The sequence below is a fragment of the Phyllobates terribilis genome, unplaced genomic scaffold, assembly GCF_046119375.1.
Source record: "Phyllobates terribilis strain yellow unplaced genomic scaffold, ASM4611937v1 Scaffold_3__8_contigs__length_932513732, whole genome shotgun sequence".
Classification (NCBI taxonomy): Eukaryota; Metazoa; Chordata; class Amphibia; order Anura; family Dendrobatidae; genus Phyllobates; species Phyllobates terribilis.
The window spans coordinates 21,438,054-21,460,977 of record NW_027362763.1 but is presented as its reverse complement, the minus strand read 5'-3'; the positions used below and the strand labels follow the sequence as shown (position 1 = coordinate 21,460,977).

The following is a 22,924-nucleotide window of genomic DNA, read 5'->3' as shown; positions in this document are numbered from 1 at the left end:
TCCCCCACCGCCCCGTGCAGATCGTCTCACTCTCTCTATAGCACAGAACTTCCACTTGGTTGTATCTCCCCCACCGCCCCGTGCAGATCGTCTCTCTCTCTCTATAGCACAGAACTTCCGCTTGGTTGTGTCTCCCCCACAGCCCCGTGCAGATCGTCTCACTCTATAGCACAGAACTTCCACTTGGTTGTATCTCCCCCACCGCCCCATGCAGATCGTCTCACTCTCTCTATAGTACAGAACTTCCACTTGGTTGTATCTCCCCCACCGCCCCGTGCAGATCGTCTCATTCTCTCTATAGCACAGAACTTCCACTTGGTTGTATCTCCCCCACCGCCCCGTGCAGATCGTCTCTCTCTATAGCACAGAACTTCAGCTTGGTTGTGTCTCCCCCACCGCCCCGTGCAGATCGTCTCACTCTCTCTATAGCACAGAACTTCCACTTGGTTGTGTCTCCCCCACCGCCCCGTGCAGATCGTCTCACTCCCTCTATAGCACAGAACTTCCACTTGGTTGTGTCTCCCCCACAGCCCCGTGCAGATCGTCTCTCTCTATAGCACAGAACTTCAGCTTGGTTGTGTCTCCCCCACCGCCCCGTGCAGATCGTCTCACTCTCTCTATAGCACAGAACTTCCACTTGGTTGTGTCTCCCCCACCGCCCCGTGCAGATCGTCTCACTCCCTCTATAGCACAGAACTTCAGCTTGGTTGTGTCTCCCCCACAGCCCCGTGCAGATCGTCTCACTCTCTCTATAGCACAGAACTTCCACTTGGTTGTGTCTCCCCCACCGCCCCGTGCAGATCGTCTCACTCCCTCTATAGCACAGAACTTCAGCTTGGTTGTGTCTCCCCCACCGCCCCGTGCAGATCGTCTCACTCTCTCTATAGCACAGAACTTCAGCTTGGTTGTGTCTCCCCCACCGCCCCGTGCAGATCGTCTCACTGTCTCTATAGCACAGAACTTGGTTGTGTTCGGTGGAGGAGATCGGCGCAGATTGGTGGATGAGATCGGTGCAGGACATCGGCGGATGAGATCGGCGCAGGACATCGGCGGATGAGATCGGCGCAGGACATCGGCGGATGAGATCGGCGCAGGACATCGGCGGATGAGATCGGCGCAGGAGATTGTACAGACCGGAATCGGGAAACTTCTGGAGTATAAACGTCACAGAAATATCTGTAATCAGACGTCAGAGCGCGTCCACGGCTCAATATGACTCCGAAACATAACATGACAGGATTCACAGCTCTCTATAGTGAGTGTCCGTCTACAGGGACTGAGCATCTTATATAGAAGAGGAGAAGAACAAGACGGGAGAAGGAGGAGGAGGAGCGGCTCCGCCAGAGGGAGAGAAGAGAAAGCGAATGGCCACAGCACAGCGAGCCATCAGCCGACTGGAGAGAGCCCCGCCCTGAAGACAACCCCACGGGAAGGAGCTCCGCCTACCTGCTGATCACATGGCGCTGACGTCATCACAGCTCCTTCATCACTTCTCTAGAGCCCCGCCCCTGATCACATGACGCTGACGTCATCACAGGTCCTGCAGTCTCGCCGTGCAGTGGGTACAGCTGATGTCTCTGGTGTCAGCCCTGCGCACAGGACGCGTTCACACGGCTGCGGTATCAGGTGAGGTGACAGCAGCCAGGACTCGGCTCTCACACACAGTCTGCTGCAGTCATGGCTTCCTCTTCCTCAGTCACACAGTGTCCGCCGGTGTTCTGCTCACTCCCTGCAGTCTCTGTGTCCCCTCTGTGACCGCAGACGTCTGAGTCCTCCCCGCGGTCCGCACAATGTCAGGAGGAGGAGGGACCGCCCCCTTGTCTGCTCTGGAGGAGGAGGGACCGCCCCTTGTCTGCTGTGGAGGAGGAGGGACCGCCCCCTTGTCTGCTCTGGAGGAGGGACCGCCCCCTTGTCTGCTCTGGAGGAGGAAGGACCGCCCCCTTGTCTGCTCTGGAGGAGAAGGGACCGCCCCCTTGTCTGCTCTGAAGGAGGAGGGATCGCCCCCTTGCCTGCTCTGGGGGAAGAGGAGGGACCCCGCCCCCTTGCCTGCTCTGGGGGGAGGAGGGACCGCCCCCTTGCCTGCTCTGGAGGAGGGACTGCCCCCTTGTCTGCTCTGGGGGAGGAGGAGGGACCGCCCCCTTGTCTGCTCTGGAAGAGAAGGGACCGCCCCCTTGTCTGCTCTGGAGGAGAAGGGACTGCCCCCTTGTCTACTCTGGAGGAGAAGGGACCGCCCCCTTGTCTGCTCTGGGGAAGGAGAAGTGACCGCCCCCTTGTCTGCTCTGGAGGAGAAGTGACCGCCCCCTTGTCTGCTCTGGAGGAGGAGGGATCGCTCCCTTGTCTGCTCTGGAGGAGGAGGGACCGCTCCCTTGTCTGCTCTGGAGGATGAGGGACCGCCCCCTTGTCTGCTCTGGAGGAGGAGGGAGCGACCCCTTGTCTGCTCTGGAGATTGGACCTGTGTGCGAAGGAGGAGGGACTGCCCCCTTGTCTCCTCTGGAGATTGGACCTGTGTGTGCGTAGGAGGAGGGACCGCCCCCTTGTCTCCTCTGGAGATTGGACCTGTGTGTGCGTAGGAGGAGGGACCGCCCCCTTGTCTCCTCTGGAGATTGGACCCGTGTTTGCGGAGGAGGAGGGACCGCCCCCTTGTCTCCTCTGGAGATTGGACCCGTGTTTGCAGAGGAGGAGGGACCGCCCCCTTGTCTCCTCTGGAGATTGGACCCGTGTTTGCAGAGGAGGAGGGACCGCCCCCTTGTCTCCTCTGGAGATTGGACCTGTGTGTGCGGAGGAGGAGGGACTGCCCCCTTGTCTTTAGTGGGGCTTTTACATGAAGCAGCCTCCGTGTATTGGATGGGCCGTTTCTGCACTTTCCGCTGTTACTCGGGTGGGAGCTCAGGTCCCCTCCCTGCATGTTTGGTGGTCTTTAGAGAGCCAATGAACATGCAGGGATTGCCTGCCACTCACTGTAATACCGTAGCCATGTTGGTTGTGGCATTACAGTGATTGGCTGGCCGCACAGCATCATCAGGTCTATATCAGACCTGGCGCCGCCATGCTCGTCACAATCACTCCGGAATCAGACAGTGTAGGGAGGGCTGCTGAGCTAGGGAGAGATTTGGTGGTGTAATACTTAGATATACAGTTGTGCTTAAAAGTTTACACACCCCGGCAGAATGTTTCCTTTCTTGGCCTTGTTTCAGAGAATATGAATGATAACAAAAAACCTTTTCCTCCACTCATGGTTATTGGTTGGGTGAAGTCATTTATTGTGAAACTACTGTGTTTTCTCTTTTTAAATCTTAATGACAACCAAAAACATCCAAATGACCCTGATCAAAAGTTCCCATACCCTGGTGATTTTGGCCTGATAACATGCACAGAATTTGAAACAAATAGGTTTGAATGGCTACTAAAGGTAACATCCTCACCTGTGACCTGTTTGCTTGTAATCAGTGTGTGTGCATAAAAGCTGAGTGAGTTTCTGGGATCCAGACAGACTCTTGCATCTTTCATCCAGCCACTGACATTTCTGGATTGTGAGTCATGGGGAAGGCAAAAGAATTGTCAACGGATCTATGGGGATAGGTAGTTGAACTGTATACCACAGGAAAGGGATACAAAAAATATCCAAGGAATTGATAATGCCAGTCAGCAGCTTTCAAACTGTGATTAACAAATGGAAAATCAGGGGCTCTGTAAAAACCAAACCACGGTCCGGTAGACCAACAAAAATTTCAATCACAACTGCCATGAAAATTGTTCGGGATGCAAAGAAAAACCCACAAATAACATCAGCTGAAATTCAGGACTCTGAAAACTAGCTGTTTCAAGATGCACAATAAGGAGGCACTTGAAGAAAAATGGGCTGCATGGTCGAGTCGCCAGAAGAAAACCATTACTGCGCAAACGCCACAAAGTATCTCGCCTACAATACGCCAAACAGTACAGAGACAAGCCTCAAAACTTCTGGAAGAAGGTAATTTGGAGTGATGAGACCAAAATTGAACTTTTTGGCCACTACCATAAACGTTACATTTGGAGAGGGGTCAACAAGGCCTAGGATGAAAGGAACACCATTCCTACAGTAAAGCACGAAGGTGGATCGCTGATGTTTTGGGGATGTGTGAGCTACAATGGCACAGGAAGCTTGGTAAAAGTTGGAGGAAAGTTGAATGCAGCACGTTATCAGTGAATACTGGAGGCAAATTTGCACACATCAGCAGGGCCGTGGAGTCGGTATAAAATGGACCGACTCCGGCTCCTAAAATATGTAATAAACCGGGTACAGTGGTTCAGTGCAGTTCGTGGGGAATATTTTTTTATAAGAATTTGGGAAAGTTATGAAATGTCCAATAAATGTCTGTCCTATTCCTGATCTCAGGGTCTGGACTTTTAGCTGAGATGAATCTGTGCTGCAGTAAATTAATCACTTACACATGAGCCGTGTACGAGGGAGTCGAAGTCGTGAAGTTGGAGTTGGTGTCATGGACCTTGAGGAGTCGGAGGTTTGGCTTACCGACTCCACAGCCCTGCTCATCAGCCCGGAAGCTGCGCATGGGATGTACTTGGACGTCCAACATAACAACGATCCAAAACACAAGGCCAAGTCGACCTGTCATTGGCTACAGCAGAACAAAGTGAAGGCTCTGGAGTGGCCATCTCAGTCTCCTGACCTCAATATCATTGAGCCACTCTGGGGAGATCTCAAGCGCGTAGTTCATGCTAGACAGCCCAGGAACTTACAGGAACTGGAGTCTTTTTCCAAAAAGAATGGTCCGCTATACCATCTGAGAAAATAAAGAACCTCAACTTCAACTACCACAAAAGACTTCAAGCTGTCATTGATGTTAGAGGGGGCAATACACGGGATTAAGAACTGGGGTATGTGAACTTCTGATCAGGGTCATTTGGATGTTTTTGGTTGTCATTAAGATTTAAAAAGAGAAAACACAGTAGTTTGACAGTAAATGGCTTCACCCAACCAATAACCATGAGCGGAGAAAAAGGTTTTTTGTTATCATTCATATTCCCTGAAACAAGGCCAAGAAAGGAAAAATTCTGCCGGGGTGTGGAAACTTTTGAGCAGAACTGAAGGTGCTCCAGGAGTGTATATATATCCATCTGAACTAACAGTTCTGAGGACTAATCCAACTGCATATATAAATCCTGGTGATAGCAGGAGTTTGTCAGGCTGAGACTGTGGACACTATACAGAACAATGGGGTCCATTGCACGTGCTGTCTGCTGCTGCCTGTTACAGATAGCCATTGGACTAGATGTCAGGGCTTTTTTTTTTTTTTGCTCTTAATCCTGATTATTTTCTTAAAAAGTAATAGAGGTCAATATTTTACTGCTCCATTTGCTTGTTAGCCAGATCTTTTCCATCATCAGATGTAATCACATATTACTGCTGTACAAATCCAGAAATTTGTAGGGAACGTGTCAAATATTATCATGGGTGTCTCAGAAGTGACAGTCGACCTGCAGTTGGTTGCAGAAGATCTCTTCGTTTGGCATTACAGACACCTTAGCTGTCTCACTCTAGGACCCAGCGGCTCCCTCCCTCCGGCTAATTGACAACCAGGCCTGGGTGTTTAAATACTTGCTGTTTGCTAGAGGGAGGTGTCGGTGATATTCACATGTTTCCTTGTGAAAGCTTGGAGCAAGTGCAGTTCTTACTTCCTCTCTGGTGCTAAGAGGACGTGTGGGTAATCTCTCTGAAGTCTGCTCAAGCTAAGTTACTTCCCCCTGTCTGCCTCCCCTTGCTGTCTATACTTGTTAGTGGGGACTGACTAGCGCTCACCCCTCTACCCCCTTCAATAGCCAGTGCCTAGCTCTAGGGAGATACAGGGTTTTAGGTTCCTGTTCTGCGATTGGTGAGCAACCAATATAGGGACGGTAGGAGAGACAGGGTGATATCAGATCAGACTAGAAGGTCTCCACCCCCTCTGTCCTTAGTGTCTGGTCTCCCTTACCCTCATCCCTTTGTGTTGCACTTTGTCTTTACTACACTGTGCATGACAAATATTCTACTCCATTTAAAGTATAGCAAAAGTTTGTTGGTGAAGCTATTCACACATGTTCGATACCAATATTAGTAAACTACAAGGCCGGTATTTAAAACCGTGGGCGTCCATCAGACATATCACATATTACTGCGGTACAAATCCAGCAATTTGTAGGGACCGTGCAAAATATTATCCTCCATTTAAAATGGGCAAGGTGCGTGGCAAGGGATTGGCAAGTGGATGTGATGGTGCACGCAGAGATCGAGGCCATGGGCAAGATGAAACTGTGCCTGCTGAGGGAGCACAACAAACACCCACATCATGTCGAACTACCTTCCTGTTCCAATTCCCAGGGGACTGCAGCACACCACTATTGAACACAGAGCAGTGTGAAAAGGTTATTGGTTGTATAGCAGGTAATGCTTCCAGTCACTTTACCACCACCACAACCACTCTGTCTTCCACACGGTCAAGACTCAGTAGCCATGAGTCTTGACCGCATATTCCTCACCCTGAACCTCCTTCCTCCCACCATGCCGAGTGCCCAGAGACAACTGATCCCACACTTGGACACTCCAAAGAGCTGTACACTTTTCCATTTATAGATTTGAGCCTCTCGCCCGGCCAACTTCAAGCGGGGCAAGAGGAGATTGCATGTAGCGATGCCCAAATATTTGAGCAGCCACGGTCACACGAAGGCGGCGGTGGGAAAGTGTCACAAGAGGTGGACGATGATGAGACACAATTGCCAGTGTTATGGAGACCCTCTTTGTTATTAGGGAGAACTTTGGAATAGACAGCAAAGGGTCTTCACATTACCAGTGAGATTCAAATTAAAATACTTCATCGATGAAGGGAGAGAGACAGAATACATGCGACATGCATTGTCAGCAGGTAGAGTCTTCTGTGTGGCAACTAAGACTCACCATATTTATTAGCTAGACAAAAACGGAACTACAATTCTTACATACAACTGAACAGGAAACCAAAATAGACAATCAGTGATAACACACTTCTCTTGGCCCAACGTAAAACCTTCTTGTCAGGGAATTCACAGGAAACCAGTATCTTACTCAGACATTCCATGATACAAGTCTTAAGCAGAGGCCTCATAGATAGATCGTTTTCCTAAATAATGAATCCAGATATAAAATTTTAACCATAACAACTCCTCCCTTTTTATTATTTTACAAAACAATTTATTCATCAGCTACTTCCCCATGCTATAAAAGCCTGGAGGGGAAGAATCCCGTTCACCAACAAATATCTTGCTTGTAAATCTCATCATATACTGTATGTTTATAGGAGAAGTGGTATTATATTTCGCAGGCCTATGATGCTTAATCTTGCGTGTTTTCTTGCATAATCTCTTAATAGCAAATATACTAATCCTGGCAACTGTATACACTAGTAATATCAAAATCCCTATTTTGTAGGATGCCCATTAGCCATCCACCTATACCCTTGAACCAGTTGACAGGATTAAGAAATTAGAAGGTATCGCTCCACCAGGAATCTTTCTTGACATGATGTTCTTGGAGCCACGCATCCCTCATTTCTCTAACTATCTCTATCTTGGTCTTTACCTGGACATTTCCTGCAGGGTCTATGTAGTGGCAACAAGTAGGACCTATTATCTGACACATCCCACCCTCTCTAGCAGTCAAGTAATCTAGCACTATGGTGTGTTGGTTAGTAACTGTAATTAGTTGTTTCTGTACAATATTAGATGTATTGAGAACGTCAAGAATCTGGAAGATCTGGTCATCTAGATAATTAGTTGCCTCTACCAACTTATCCCGCAGTTGCATTATGAATGGGTAAATGAATAAAACACTAAAAAATTTATTAGCCACCTCCATTTCTACAAGATGTGGTTTACCATCTGGTCTGGGCTTGTCGTCTGCAGCTCGTCTGTACAGAGTGTAGCGGGATTGCTTTAATATCTACTCTTGTGTGTGGTACTATAAAAGTAGAAGGTGTCAGAAAGGCCAGTGTGCAAACTCCTGTGAAATTGTTGGGTAACCACTTGTAAGCCTGATGTCCACATACAATATATAAACTCTCTGCTGCTCTAACCACAGTGTTGTTGAACAGACTAGCAATCCATTTAGATAACAAGGTGGTGCTTAATTCTTTCCTGATACTGAGTGTCATTTGAGGTAAAACCTGATATTAGATTTTGCAAGGTGACATTTACACAATGAAGCTTAGGACTGAGAGTGGCATCAACCGCTATACACTGCGTAGTAGTGGTAGCAGATCCATTACACTCTGAATAGTCAGCTGTAGAGTAAGGAAACCCTCTGGATTTTATCTGAATACAGCTGCAAGAGGTAAAGTTCGGATAACAGGAGAGGTCGACACGACTGGTCGCCCAAGGCATTCCAGTCTGACTTAGAGGTGGACCACTCCTGTTACACAACAACCATGGCTCAGTCACCCAAGCAGCTACAGTTAGACCTACAGCCTTATTTTTCTTTGTTCTTAATTTAATAGGAAAAGTGTAGTTACTTAAGTAAAACATTTCTTTCAAAGTCACTGGAATAGCTAAATAAGGCATAGTATTGGAGGATACTGGACTATGGGTGCATATCCAACAGTTCTTAGGATGGTCATTAGAGTTCATGTCTTGGAGTAAGACTTGGTGATGCTTTATCAGTTTGTTATCAGTTGTACTTTTCAACTCCATTACTAGTTTTACCATATCGTGTACGGGAAAACAGGAAAAGAATTCCAAGTGCGGTGAAATTGCAAAAAAGTGCAATTCCACAGTTGTTTTTTATTTATTTTTTTACCACGTTCACTGAATGGTAAACCTGCCCTGCCATCATTATTCTCCAGGTCATTACGAGTTCGTAGACACCAAACATGTAAAGGTTCTTTTTTATTTAAGTGGTGAAAAAAAAATCCAAAATTTGGTAAAAAAAAAAAAATAGTGCCATTTTCCGAGACGGGTAGCGTCTCTATTTTTTTGTGATTTGGGGCTGGGTGAGGGCTTATTTTTTGCGCGCCGGGCTGACGTTTTTATTGATAACATTTTGGGGTAGATCGGATGTTTTGATCGCCCGTTATTGCATTTTATTGCAATTTTGCGGCGACCATAAAAAACGTAATTCTGGAATTTAGATTTTTTTTCTCGTTAAGCCGTTTACCGACCGGATTAATTCTTTTTTTATATTGATAGATCGGGCGATTCTGAACGCGGCGATACCAAATATGTCTATGTAGGTTTTTTTTATTATTATTTTATTTTGAATGGGGCGAAAGGGGGGTGATTTAAACTTTTATATTTTTTAATTTTTTTTTATATTTTTAAAAACTTTTTTTTTCCACTTTTTGCATTCTTCAATAGTCTCCATAGGAGACTAGAAGCAGCAACTGTCCGATCGCCTCTGCTACATACAGGGGACCAGCAGATCCCCTGTATGCAGCAGAAATGGTCCTGTGCTATGAGCGCCGACCACTAGGTGGCGCTCATAGCGACCAGCTCATGACAACCGCAGGCATCTGCTGCAGACCCTGGGTTGTTATGCCTGCCCATTGGTGACCCGCGATCACGTGACGGGGATCGCCGATGGGCGGGGCTTAGGACGCGCTTCCCGGAAGCGCGCATTAAATGCCGCTGTCGGAGATTGACAGCGGCATTTAACATGTTAACAGCCGCGGGTGGATCAAGATTCCACCCGCGGCTGTTGCGGGCACATGTCAGCTGTAATAATCAGCTGACATGTGCTCGGTTCAGTGCAGGCTCACCGCCTTAGCCCTCACTGAACCGGGGGATTACAGCCTGTGCGTACTAATACGTCACAGGCTGTAAAGGGGTTAAGTACTTCATGGAGAGTTAGGACAAGGGGTCCAGTTGCTATCACCATAGTCCAAACAAACAGGGTCATCATCTTTGCTGCTGCTGGGGTTCAAGACCTTTTTACAATGGCTGGCGTGGATCCAAGTGTCCTCGCCTTGAAGCTTGACGGAAGTGGCAGTGGTTAACAGCACTTGGAATGGTTCACTGTATCTGTATCTCCTCATATGTCTCTTTACCACGACCCAGTCTCCTGGTACCAAAGTGTGAGTGCCGCTGAGGCAATTGGGGTCTGGGATAGAGGAAAGAACACGATTATGAGTAACAGTCAAATGTTTATGCAACTCCAGAACATATTCAGTGAGAGAACCATAGGAGGCTGCAGCTGCTGTGGGAAATACAACCCTGTCTTAGGGACACCACCAAACAGTATTTCATATGGGGACAGCTTCTCCCTCCCCCATAGGGCGGTCCTCACTGAATACAATGCTATGGGCAAACAATCTACCGAGGACAAGTGTGTTTCTCCCATGCACTTTTGGATTTTTAGTTTCAAGGTACCATTGAGGCGTTCCACCTTCCCACTACTTTGTGGATGATAGGGAGCATGGACAGCCTGTTCTTTCCCAAGAGTGACCATGATTTGTTTCATTAGTTCCCCAGTAAAGTGGGTTCCTCTGTCACTTTCTATAGTTTCGGGCACCCCATATCTACAAACCACTTCACTGATCAATTTTTTAGCAGTAGTTTTTGTGTTTGCTTTAGTCACCACCCAAGCGTCTGGCCACCCAGAGAAAAGGTCAATGCATACCAGGGCGTATTCATAAGTACCCACCTTAGGTAGCTGTATGTAGTCCACCTGCAGTCTCTGAAATGGGTAATCTGGTTTTGGTGTGCATTTTCGTGGGACTCGAATAGGCCTACCAGGGTTATGTTTTGCACAAACTAGACATTCTTGAACATACTTTGCAGCCGTATTCGGGAACCCTGGGGCACACCAGTTTTGTAGCACCACTGCACACATAACACCCTTTGAGTTATGCACTGGAGAATGTGCAAGGGCAGCCATCATGGGAAACAGGCAGCGTGGAAGGCAAATACGTTTGTTTACCTGCCATACCCCTGACACTGACTGTACGGTGCTCGCTTTGACCCATGCATTCTGCTCGTGGGGGGGGCCTGGGTCTGGAAGACCTGCAGTAGTTCGAGGTTCACGGCCACTGGGACCGATGCAGGGGATGTCTCCTTATTTGAAAGGGGGCTTCCTGCACTCTCTGACTCTGAGTCTTCTGGGGTTCCCGCACTTGCTATAGCCAGTATCTCTGTCAGAGGTAATCGTGCTGCTTCCTTAGCCACCCGGTCGGCCAAAACATTCCCTACTGCAAGGGGAGTTTGTTTCCGAGTGTGTGCTGACACTTTGACTATGGCTGCCCTTCGGGGAAGGGTGAGTGCTGTGAGTAGCTGCTCTACCGCTTGCGCATTCCTTATAGGTTTGCCAGCAGAGGTCAGGAAATTACGGCTTCGCCAAATGGCGCCAAAGTCATGTGCAACACCATAAGCATATTGCGAGTGAGAAAATACATTAATTTCTTTACCTTTTCCCAGATTACACGCTGCAGCGAGTGCTTTAAGCTCTGCCTCTTGCGCAGAGCAGCTGGAGGGGAATGGTTCTCGTATCACTGCCTTACCATTGTGGACTACTGCATACCCGGTGATGAATCGTCCTTGTTCACTGTCCCAAGCTCTGGATCCATTTACAAAATACTCAGCAGAGGGGTTAGTGAGTGGTACATCAGTAATATTTGCCAAGCCCTTTATTTCAGCTTTCATCAATGCCTGACAATCATGTTCATGTGCCATATCAAACTGAGCTTCCTCATCTGCTAATTTGAAAAACAGGGGCAAATCTTGGGTCATGGTCTCTCCCTCTTCCACATCCTGATATTCTCCTCCCTTTTCTAAATCCACTGGAAGTAGTGTAGCTGGATTTAGAACATTACAGCGTTTGATAGTTATATGGGGAGGTGTAAGGAGTGAGACTTCATATTTTGTCAACCTTAATGCTGAGAGGTGACGGGTCTGAGCCTGTTGAAGTATTTCAGATACAGCATGAGGAACTTGAAGTGTGAGGGGGCTTCCTAACACTATGTCCTCTGTCTTTTTAACAAGTTCTGAAGCAGCTGTCACAGCTCTAACACAAGTAGGAGACCCCATAATGACTGGATCTAGGGTTACAGAGTAATACCCTAGAGGGCGATGCCTACCAACATGTTCTTGGGTAAGGACACCAGACGCATGTCCAGCCTGTTCATGGCAGTACAAAGTAAAAAACTTGTCATAAGTGCAGAATGACAGAAACAAGATCATCCCATGTGACCCGATATGCCTCCTGAACACCCTGGAGGCACATTCTAAATGTTAAGGGGAGTTTTCGGGGATCTGGGAGCTGTGTAGTGAGGGCAATAAGTTCACTGGAGGATCAAGGCCGATATGTTTCTATTGGCCATACTTGGGGGGGATCTCGTACCTGAACATTATCAACCATCCTAGGAGGTTGAAACTGTACATGACTAGTGGTCCTCATAGGGAACAGAGGCACCATGGGTGTTCTCCCTGGGTGTGAAGACCCACAGGACCTGCAACAATTAACCCCAGGGGAATTCTGATGACCACAATGTCTGCAAGTCCATCACATTGACCCAGCATAAGGCGGGGGTGCTGAAGGGGGTGCAGAATTTACATCAGGTACAGAGACTACAGGGGTTTGAGAGTTTTTCAAGCTATCATAGATTACATAGACAGTTCCATGCCTGGTTTCCTCTGATTTATGTTCACTCATTGAGAGACGTTTTGCTACTTCTAACCACATCCTAGCTTGCTCTAGTTTGTTTTTATCTTTCAACCATCCTTCCCAATTGCAGATATATTTCTCCCATTCCTTCTCTTCCAAATTTCCCCACTTTCCCATACCAAATTTCCTCAATATTATTTCACATCCCTCTACTGCTTCTTTTCCTTTCAGTCTCTCCACTATCTCACATGCTGGAACTGGGGCCATGCCCTTTAGGTTAGTCAATTCCTTACTTTTGCCAGTCCCCATGACTGCAACCACTGTGCCAGAGTTACCGCAGAACTCTCTTCAGCACACCTAGAGCCTCTCAGACTCTAAATATGATCCTGTCCCAGTCTCCTCTTATACTCGAAAGACGGATCTGATCCCGTCCCAGTCTCCTCTGAGCCTCGAAAGACGTATCTGATCCTGTCCCAGTCTCTTCTGAGCCTCGAAAGACGTATCTGATCCTGTCCCAGTCTCCTCTGAGCCTCGAAAGACGGATCGGATCCTGTCCCAGTCTCTTCTGAGCCTCGGAAGACGGATCTGATCCTGTCCCAGTCTCCTCTGAGCCTCGAAAGATGGATCTGATCCTGTCCCAGTCTCCTCTGAGCCTCGGAAGACAGGTCTTTAAAGAAGTACTAACACCGATTTTCCAGCCCTGTGAGCTAGGGAGATTCTTACACACAACCAAACAAATAACAATACCAAGCCTACTGCTCCACTTACTATTGCAATTATTTCTGCAGGATCATATAACATTTCCTGAGGTAATCTGCAATTATTAAATAGCTGCCTCTGCAGTTTCTCTATCAATCTGGATTAGTTCCGGGACAAAAAAAGGAAGTCACCCAGGTGGGGGCGTAGTGGTGTGTTTTTACTACCCAGTTCAAAGGTTTTCCTTCTACACCTTGTAAAGGCACTGCGTGACAGTTATATCTGCAATAAGTGTTACTTTTTATACTATATGTTTCCCGGTCTGGGTATACAGGCTAAGCTAGAACTTCAACTACTATGATTTTCCCTCTCTTGAGCTTACACAAAACAGAACACAGACACTGAGGACAACGAATCTGATTGATCAAAAACGACTTAACAATACGTCAGTCACTCAATGCACACTGCACAATCGCTGATATTAATCCCCCTGCTATATTCGGGCTAAAACCTAATTCAGTTACCGCTTTCTTGAGGGTGCCCCTACCAATTTTCAGGGGAATTCAATACCCTCAGAGTACTACCTTACCGTGAAGGATTCCTCTGTTATAGGCAATCACACTTCCCTGATCCTCTTACGGACCGATTTTCCTCTCCACCACATGTGAAGGAACACACCTAACGGGATCCCTTATCAAACAGAGACCATAGTCCCTTATTGGTCAATCAAAAATCATTCAGTCCCACATTCAAGGATCCTCATAGTTTACAATATCATACCAGACATTTATGACGTAAACAAATAAAACAATCCTCCGACTCCTGAAATATACAGGAGAACTGCGTAGGTGCCTAGTCCCAACACGCTGGGCAAGGTTGGTTACTCGTCACTTCATTCAATTATCATTCAATCGTCAATTATACATCTAAAAAACACATTGAAACATATAAGACAACAAATTCAATCACTGGCAAGGGTTCAAAAAAATGATTGTCTTGTTAGGACCACCAATTACCCGTCCTGGAGTCCTCTAGGTAGCACTGAATTATTAGTAATGCAAGGGATTACTTACCTCAGATTTTATTCAGTGATTCCCAGAGAGATCCTTGTTGACTGGTCCAGAGGAGGTCTTGTTGTGACAATCCCAGGTTTCAGGCACCATGTACTGTTATGGAGACCCTCTTTGTTATTAGGGAGAACTTTGGAATAGACAGCAAAGGGTCTTCACATTGCCAGTTAGATTCAAATTAAGATACTTCATCGATGAAGGGAGAGAGACAAAATACATGCGACATGCATTGTCAGCAGGTAGAGTCTTCTGTGTGACAACAAAGACTTACCACATTTATTAGCTAGACAAAACGGAACTACAATTCTTACATACAACTGTACAGAAAACCAAATTAGACAATCAGTAATAACACACTTCCCTTGGCTCAACGTAAAACCTTCTTGTCAGGGAATTCACAGGAAACCAGTATCTTAGTCTGTCATTCCATGATGCAAGTCTTAAGCAGAGACCTCATAGAATAGATTGTTTTCCTAAATAGTGAATCCAGATATAAAATTTTAACCATAACTCCAGAAAGTCAGGAGGAGGACCAGGGTGCGGACGTGGAAGACGAGGTGGTGGTTGATATAGTAACTGACCCAACCTGGCAGGAGGACATGCAGAGTGAGGACAGCTGCACACAGGGGGAGGGAGGCAGAGCACCCCAACAGGCAGGAAGAAGCAGTGTGGTGGCTGCAGACAGAAGGCGGGAAAGCGCTCCTCGTAACGCCAACACAACGTAAGTTGCCAGTACAACTGTTAGGTCTTCCCGAGTCTGGTTGTATTTTAAAGACTCTGCTGATAAGCCCAAAAAGGCCATTTGCACCACCTGCCAGGCCTCATCAGCAGGGGTGGCAAAACTACCAGCCTGACCACCACCATCATGATCAGGCACATGGCAGCAAAGCACCCGACTTAGGGGACCGAACCCCAAGGTCCAGGAACAGTGTCTGCGGGGGTCCCCACTGCTTGTTCTTGCATGCCAATCCCCTGTCCATGGTGCATGCGAAGATGCCTCCTACTCTGCACCTGTTGTTGAACACTCTCAAGTAGCAGCATCAGGAAGCACGTCCTTCTGTATGGAGCCTGTATGGAGACTGGTTTCACCAGTATATCCACCACCTGCAGATCTGTTATCTTATTGTCCAGTATACAGCGCCTCTGCTCCTGTATGGAGCCTGTATGGAGACTGGTCTCACCAGTTTATCCACCACCTGCAGATCTGTTATCTCATTGTTCAGTATACAGCACCTCTGCTTCTGTATGGAGCCTGGTCTCACCAGTATATCCTTCATCTGCAGATCTTTTTTATCTCATTGTCCAGTATAAAGAACCTCTGCTTCTGCATAGAGTTTGTATGGAGACTGGTCTCACCAGTTTATCCACCACCTGCAGATCTGTTATCTCATTGTCCAGTATACAGCGCCTCTGCTCCTGTATGGAGACTGGTCTCACCAGTTTATCCACCACCTGCAGATCTGTTCTCATTGTCCAGTATACAGCACCTCTGCTCCTGTATGGAGACTGGTCTCACCAGTATATCCACCACCTGCAGATCTGTGTAATATCATTGTCCAGTATACAGCACCTCTGCTCCTGTATCAACTTTTAGTTTGCGGCGCTGCCAACATTTCTTCTGTCTTTACCTGGCAGAAACTGCACAGAATAGCTTCAAGGTTCAGCGTTCCCCCACGGAGATCACACTGCCATTACTGTAGAGCCGGCTGTGTGCTGGACTGAAGCCGCTCCGCGCAGAACCTGGGACTGAGGGCTGGAAGTCTGCGGGGACAAAATAGCTTCATTTACTTTCAGTAAAACAACCGGGCAGCAATGTCACCTCATTTACCTGCAGATCTGTAAATGTTACTGCGCAACAAGTCAAGCTCTGTATGTGACTAACGATGATGTCTGTGTGATTACAGCCTCTCCGATCATAAAGACCCCGAAGACCAGAGACCTTCACACCACCCAGATTTCTCTCCGAATGACGAACCAAACATGGACGAAGAGAGAAATAACATTTCCAGAAGTATAACGAACCTCGCCTTAGAGATCATCTCCCTGCTGAGCGGAGAGGTAAACTCTTCTATATTTCTATTATCTGCTGAGCGGAGAGGTAAACTCTTCTATATTTCTATTATCTGCTGAGTGGAGAGGTAAACTGTTCTATATTTCTATCATTATCTGCTGAATGGAGAGGTAAACTCTTCTATATATCTATCATTATCTGCTGAGTGGAGAGGTAAACTCTTCTATATTTCTATCATTATCTGCTGAGCGGAGAGGTAAACTCTTCTATATTTCTATCATTATCTGCTGAGTGGAGAGGTAAACTCTTCTATATATCTATCATTATCTGCTGAGTGGAGAGGTAAACTCTTCTATATTTCTATCATCTGCTGAGTGGAGAGGTAAACTCTTCTATATTTCTATCATTATCTGCTGAGTGGAGAGGTAAACTCTTCTATATTTCTATTATCTGCTGAGTGGAAAGGTAAACTCTTCCATATTTCTATCATTATCTGCTGAGCGGAGAGGTAAACTCTTCTATATTTCTATTATCTGCTGAGTGGAGAGGTAAACTCTTCTATATTTCTATTATCTGCTGAGCGGAGAGGTAAACTCTTCCATATTTCTATCATTATCTGCTGAGCGGAGAGGTAAACTCTTCTATATTTCTATCATTAGCTGCTGAGCGGAGAGGTAAACTCTTCTATATATCTATCATTATCTGCTGAGTGGAGAGGTAAACTCTTCTATATTTCTATCATTAGCTGCTGAGCGGAGAGGTAAACTCTTCTATATATCTATCATTATCTGCTGAGTGGAGAGGTAAACTCTTCTATATATCTATCATTATCTGCTGAGTGGAGAGGTAAACTCTTCTATATTTCTATTATCTGCTGAGCGGAGAGGTAAACTCTTCTATATTTCTATCATTATCTGCTGAGTGGAGAGGTAAACTCTTCTATATTTCTACTATCTGCTGAGCGGAGAGGTAAACTCTTCTATATTTCTATTATCTGCTGAGTGGAGAGGTAAACTCTTCTATATTTCTATCATTATCTGCTGAATGGAGAGGTAAACTCTTCTATATATCTATCATTATCTGCTGAGTGGAGAGGTAAACTCTTCTATATTTCTATCATTATCTGCTGAGCGGAGAGGTAAACTCTTCTATATTTCTATCATTATCTGCTGAGTGGAGAGGTAAACTCTTCTATATATCTATCATTATCTGCTGAGTGGAGAGGTAAACTCTTCTATATTTCTATCATCTGCTGAGTGGAGAGGTAAACTCTTCTATATTTCTATCATTATCTGCTGAGTGGAGAGGTAAACTCTTCTATATTTCTATTATCTGCTGAGTGGAAAGGTAAACTCTTCCATATTTCTATCATTATCTGCTGAGCGGAGAGGTAAACTCTTCTATATTTCTATTATCTGCTGAGTGGAGAGGTAAACTCTTCTATATTTCTATTATCTGCTGAGCGGAGAGGTAAACTCTTCCATATTTCTATCATTATCTGCTGAGCGGAGAGGTAAACTCTTCTATATTTCTATCATTAGCTGCTGAGCGGAGAGGTAAACTCTTCTATATATCTATCATTATCTGCTGAGTGGAGAGGTAAACTCTTCTATATTTCTATCATTAGCTGCTGAGCGGAGAGGTAAACTCTTCTATATATCTATCATTATCTGCTGAGTGGAGAGGTAAACTCTTCTATATTTCTATTATTATCTGCTGAGTGGAGAGGTAAACTCTTCTATATTTCTATTATCTGCTGAGCGGAGAGGTAAACTCTTCTATATTTCTATTATTATCTGCTGAGTGGAGAGGTAAACTCTTCTATATTTCTATCATTATCTGCTGAGTGGAGAGGTAAACTCTTCTATATTTCTATTATCTGCTGAGAGGAGAGGTAAACTCTTTTATATTTCTATTATTATCTGCTGAGTGGAGAGGTAAACTCTTCTATATTTCTATCATTATCTGCTGAGCGGAGAGGTAAACTCTTCTATATTTCTATTATCTGCTGAGAGGAGAGGTAAACTCTTTTATATTTCTATTATTATCTGCTGAGTGGAGAGGTAAACTCTTCTATATTTCTATCATTATCTGCTGAGCGGAGAGGTAAACTCTTCTATATTTCTATCATTATCTGCTGAGTGGAGAGGTAAACTCTTCTATATATCTATCATTATCTGCTGAGTGGAGAGGTAAACTCTTCTATATTTCTATTATCTGCTGAGTGGAGAGGTAAACTCTTCCATATTTCTATCATTATCTGCTGAGCGGAGAGGTAAACTCTTCTATATTTCTATTATCTGCTGAGTGGAGAGGTAAACTCTTCTATATTTCTATTATCTGCTGAGCGGAGAGGTAAACTCTTCTATATTTCTATTATCTGCTGAGTGGAGAGGTAAACTCTTCCATATTTCTATCATTAGCTGCTGAGCGGAGAGGTAAACTCTTCTATATTTCTATCATTAGCTGCTGAGCGGAGAGGTAAACTCTTCTATATATCTATCATTATCTGCTGAGTGGAGAGGTAAACTCTTCTATATTTCTATTATTATCTGCTGAGTGGAGAGGTAAACTCTTCTATATTTCTATTATCTGCTGAGCGGAGAGGTAAACTCTTCTATATTTCTATCATTATCTGCTGAGGGGAGAGGTAAACTCTTCTATATTTCTATTATCTGCTGAGAGGAGAGGTAAACTCTTTTATATTTCTATTATTATCTGCTGAGTGGAGAGGTAAACTCTTCCATATTTCTATCATTATCTGCTGAGCGGAGAGGTAAACTCTTCTATATTTCTATTATCTGCTGAGAGGAGAGGTAAACTCTTTTATATTTCTATTATTATCTGCTGAGTGGAGAGGTAAACTCTTCTATATTTCTATCATTATCTGCTGAGCGGAGAGGTAAACTCTTCTATATTTCTATCATTATCTGCTGAGTGGAGAGGTAAACTCTTCTATATATCTATCATTATCTGCTGAGTGGAGAGGTAAACTCTTCTATATTTCTATTATCTGCTGAGTGGAGAGGTAAACTCTTCCATATTTCTATCATTATCTGCTGAGCGGAGAGGTAAACTCTTCTATATTTCTATTATCTGCTGAGTGGAGAGGTAAACTCTTCTATATTTCTATTATCTGCTGAGCGGAGAGGTAAACTCTTCTATATTTCTATTATCTGCTGAGTGGAGAGGTAAACTCTTCTATATTTCTATCATTATCTGCTGAATGGAGAGGTAAACTCTTCTATATTTCTATCATTATCTGCTGAGCGGAGAGGTAAACTCTTCTATATTTCTATCATTATCTGCTGAGTGGAGAGGTAAACTCTTCTATATATCTATCATTATCTGCTGAGTGGAGAGGTAAACTCTTCTATATTTCTATCATCTGCTGAGTGGAGAGGTAAACTCTTCTATATTTCTATCATTATCTGCTGAGTGGAGAGGTAAACTCTTCTATATTTCTATTATCTGCTGAGTGGAAAGGTAAACTCTTCCATATTTCTATCATTATCTGCTGAGCGGAGAGGTAAACTCTTCTATATTTCTATTATCTGCTGAGTGGAGAGGTAAACTCTTCTATATTTCTATTATCTGCTGAGCGGAGAGGTAAACTCTTCCATATTTCTATCATTATCTGCTGAGCGGAGAGGTAAACTCTTCTATATTTCTATCATTAGCTGCTGAGCGGAGAGGTAAACTCTTCTATATTTCTATCATTAGCTGCTGAGCGGAGAGGTAAACTCTTCTATATATCTATCATTATCTGCTGAGTGGAGAGGTAAACTCTTCTATATTTCTATCATTAGCTGCTGAGCGGAGAGGTAAACTCTTCTATATATCTATCATTATCTGCTGAGTGGAGAGGTAAACTCTTCTATATTTCTATTATTATCTGCTGAGTGGAGAGGTAAACTCTTCTATATTTCTATCATTATCTGCTGAGCGGAGAGGTAAACTCTTCTATATTTCTATCATTAGCTGCTGAGCGGAGAGGTAAACTCTTCTATATATCTATCATTATCTGCTGAGTGGAGAGGTAAACTCTTCTATATTTCTATCATTAGCTGCTGAGCGGAGAGGTAAACTCTTCTATATATCTATCATTATCTGCTGAGTGGAGAGGTAAACTCTTCTATATTTCTATTATTATCTGCTGAGTGGAGAGGTAAACTCTTATATATTTCTATTATCTGCTGAGCGGAGAGGTAAACTCTTCTATATTTCTATTATTATCTGCTGAGTGGAGAGGTAAACTCTTCTATATTTCTATCATTATCTGCTGAGTGGAGAGGTAAACTCTTCTATATTTCTATTATCTGCTGAGAGGAGAGGTAAACTCTTTTATATTTCTATTATTATCTGCTGAGTGGAGAGGTAAACTCTTCTATATTTCTATCATTATCTGCTGAGCGGAGAGGTAAACTCTTCTATATTTCTATTATCTGCTGAGAGGAGAGGTAAACTCTTTTATATTTCTATTATTATCTGCTGAGTGGAGAGGTAAACTCTTCTATATTTCTATCATTATCTGCTGAGCGGAGAGGTAAACTCTTCTATATTTCTATCATTATCTGCTGAGTGGAGAGGTAAACTCTTCTATATATCTATCATTATCTGCTGAGTGGAGAGGTAAACTCTTCTATATTTCTATTATCTGCTGAGTGGAGAGGTAAACTCTTCCATATTTCTATCATTATCTGCTGAGCGGAGAGGTAAACTCTTCTATATTTCTATTATCTGCTGAGTGGAGAGGTAAACTCTTCTATATTTCTATTATCTGCTGAGCGGAGAGGTAAACTCTTCTATATTTCTATTATCTGCTGAGTGGAGAGGTAAACTCTTCCATATTTCTATCATTAGCTGCTGAGCGGAGAGGTAAACTCTTCTATATTTCTATCATTAGCTGCTGAGCGGAGAGGTAAACTCTTCTATATATCTATCATTATCTGCTGAGTGGAGAGGTAAACTCTTCTATATTTCTATTATTATCTGCTGAGTGGAGAGGTAAACTCTTCTATATTTCTATTATCTGCTGAGCGGAGAGGTAAACTCTTCTATATTTCTATCATTATCTGCTGAGGGGAGAGGTAAACTCTTCTATATTTCTATTATCTGCTGAGAGGAGAGGTAAACTCTTTTATATTTCTATTATTATCTGCTGAGTGGAGAGGTAAACTCTTCTATATTTCTATCATTATCTGCTGAGCGGAGAGGTAAACTCTTCTATATTTCTATCATTATCTGCTGAGTGGAGAGGTAAACTCTTCTATATATCTATCATTATCTGCTGAGTGGAGAGGTAAACTCTTCTATATTTCTATTATCTGCTGAGTGGAGAGGTAAACTCTTCCATATTTCTATCATTATCTGCTGAGCGGAGAGGTAAACTCTTCTATATTTCTATTATCTGCTGAGTGGAGAGGTAAACTCTTCTATATTTCTATTATCTGCTGAGCGGAGAGGTAAACTCTTCTATATTTCTATTATCTGCTGAGTGGAGAGGTAAACTCTTCTATATTTCTATCATTATCTGCTGAATGGAGAGGTAAACTCTTCTATATATCTATCATTATCTGCTGAGTGGAGAGGTAAACTCTTCTATATTTCTATCATTATCTGCTGAGCGGAGAGGTAAACTCTTCTATATTTCTATCATTATCTGCTGAGTGGAGAGGTAAACTCTTCTATATATCTATCATTATCTGCTGAGTGGAGAGGTAAACTCTTCTATATTTCTATCATCTGCTGAGTGGAGAGGTAAACTCTTCTATATTTCTATCATTATCTGCTGAGTGGAGAGGTAAACTCTTCTATATTTCTATTATCTGCTGAGTGGAAAGGTAAACTCTTCCATATTTCTATCATTATCTGCTGAGCGGAGAGGTAAACTCTTCTATATTTCTATTATCTGCTGAGTGGAGAGGTAAACTCTTCTATATTTCTATTATCTGCTGAGCGGAGAGGTAAACTCTTCCATATTTCTATCATTATCTGCTGAGCGGAGAGGTAAACTCTTCTATATTTCTATCATTAGCTGCTGAGCGGAGAGGTAAACTCTTCTATATTTCTATCATTAGCTGCTGAGCGGAGAGGTAAACTCTTCTATATATCTATCATTATCTGCTGAGTGGAGAGGTAAACTCTTCTATATATCTATCATTATCTGCTGAGTGGAGAGGTAAACTCTTCTATATTTCTATTATTATCTGCTGAGTGGAGAGGTAAACTCTTCTATATTTCTATTATCTGCTGAGCGGAGAGGTAAACTCTTCTATATTTCTATTATTATCTGCTGAGTGGAGAGGTAAACTCTTCTATATTTCTATCATTATCTGCTGAGTGGAGAGGTAAACTCTTCTATATTTCTATTATCTGCTGAGAGGAGAGGTAAACTCTTTTATATTTCTATTATTATCTGCTGAGTGGAGAGGTAAACTCTTCTATATTTCTATCATTATCTGCTGAGCGGAGAGGTAAACTCTTCTATATTTCTATTATCTGCTGAGAGGAGAGGTAAACTCTTTTATATTTCTATTATTATCTGCT

The 22,924-nt window shown here is 44.1% G+C and overlaps 1 protein-coding gene across 1 annotated transcript in view; it reads left to right on the top strand.

The window, feature by feature from the left end:
* Positions 1-1,502: 1,502 nt before the first annotated feature.
* The window catches only part of LOC141258717 (uncharacterized), a 66,137-nt gene continuing 44,715 nt past the window's right edge, over positions 1,503-22,924 (top strand). The window contains exons 1-2 of the mRNA XM_073673748.1: positions 1,503-1,626; positions 16,269-16,422. Coding sequence (XP_073529849.1) covers positions 1,517-1,626; positions 16,269-16,422 — 264 coding nt within the window. The 5' untranslated portion in view covers positions 1,503-1,516. The remainder of the gene's footprint in view (positions 1,627-16,268; positions 16,423-22,924) is intronic.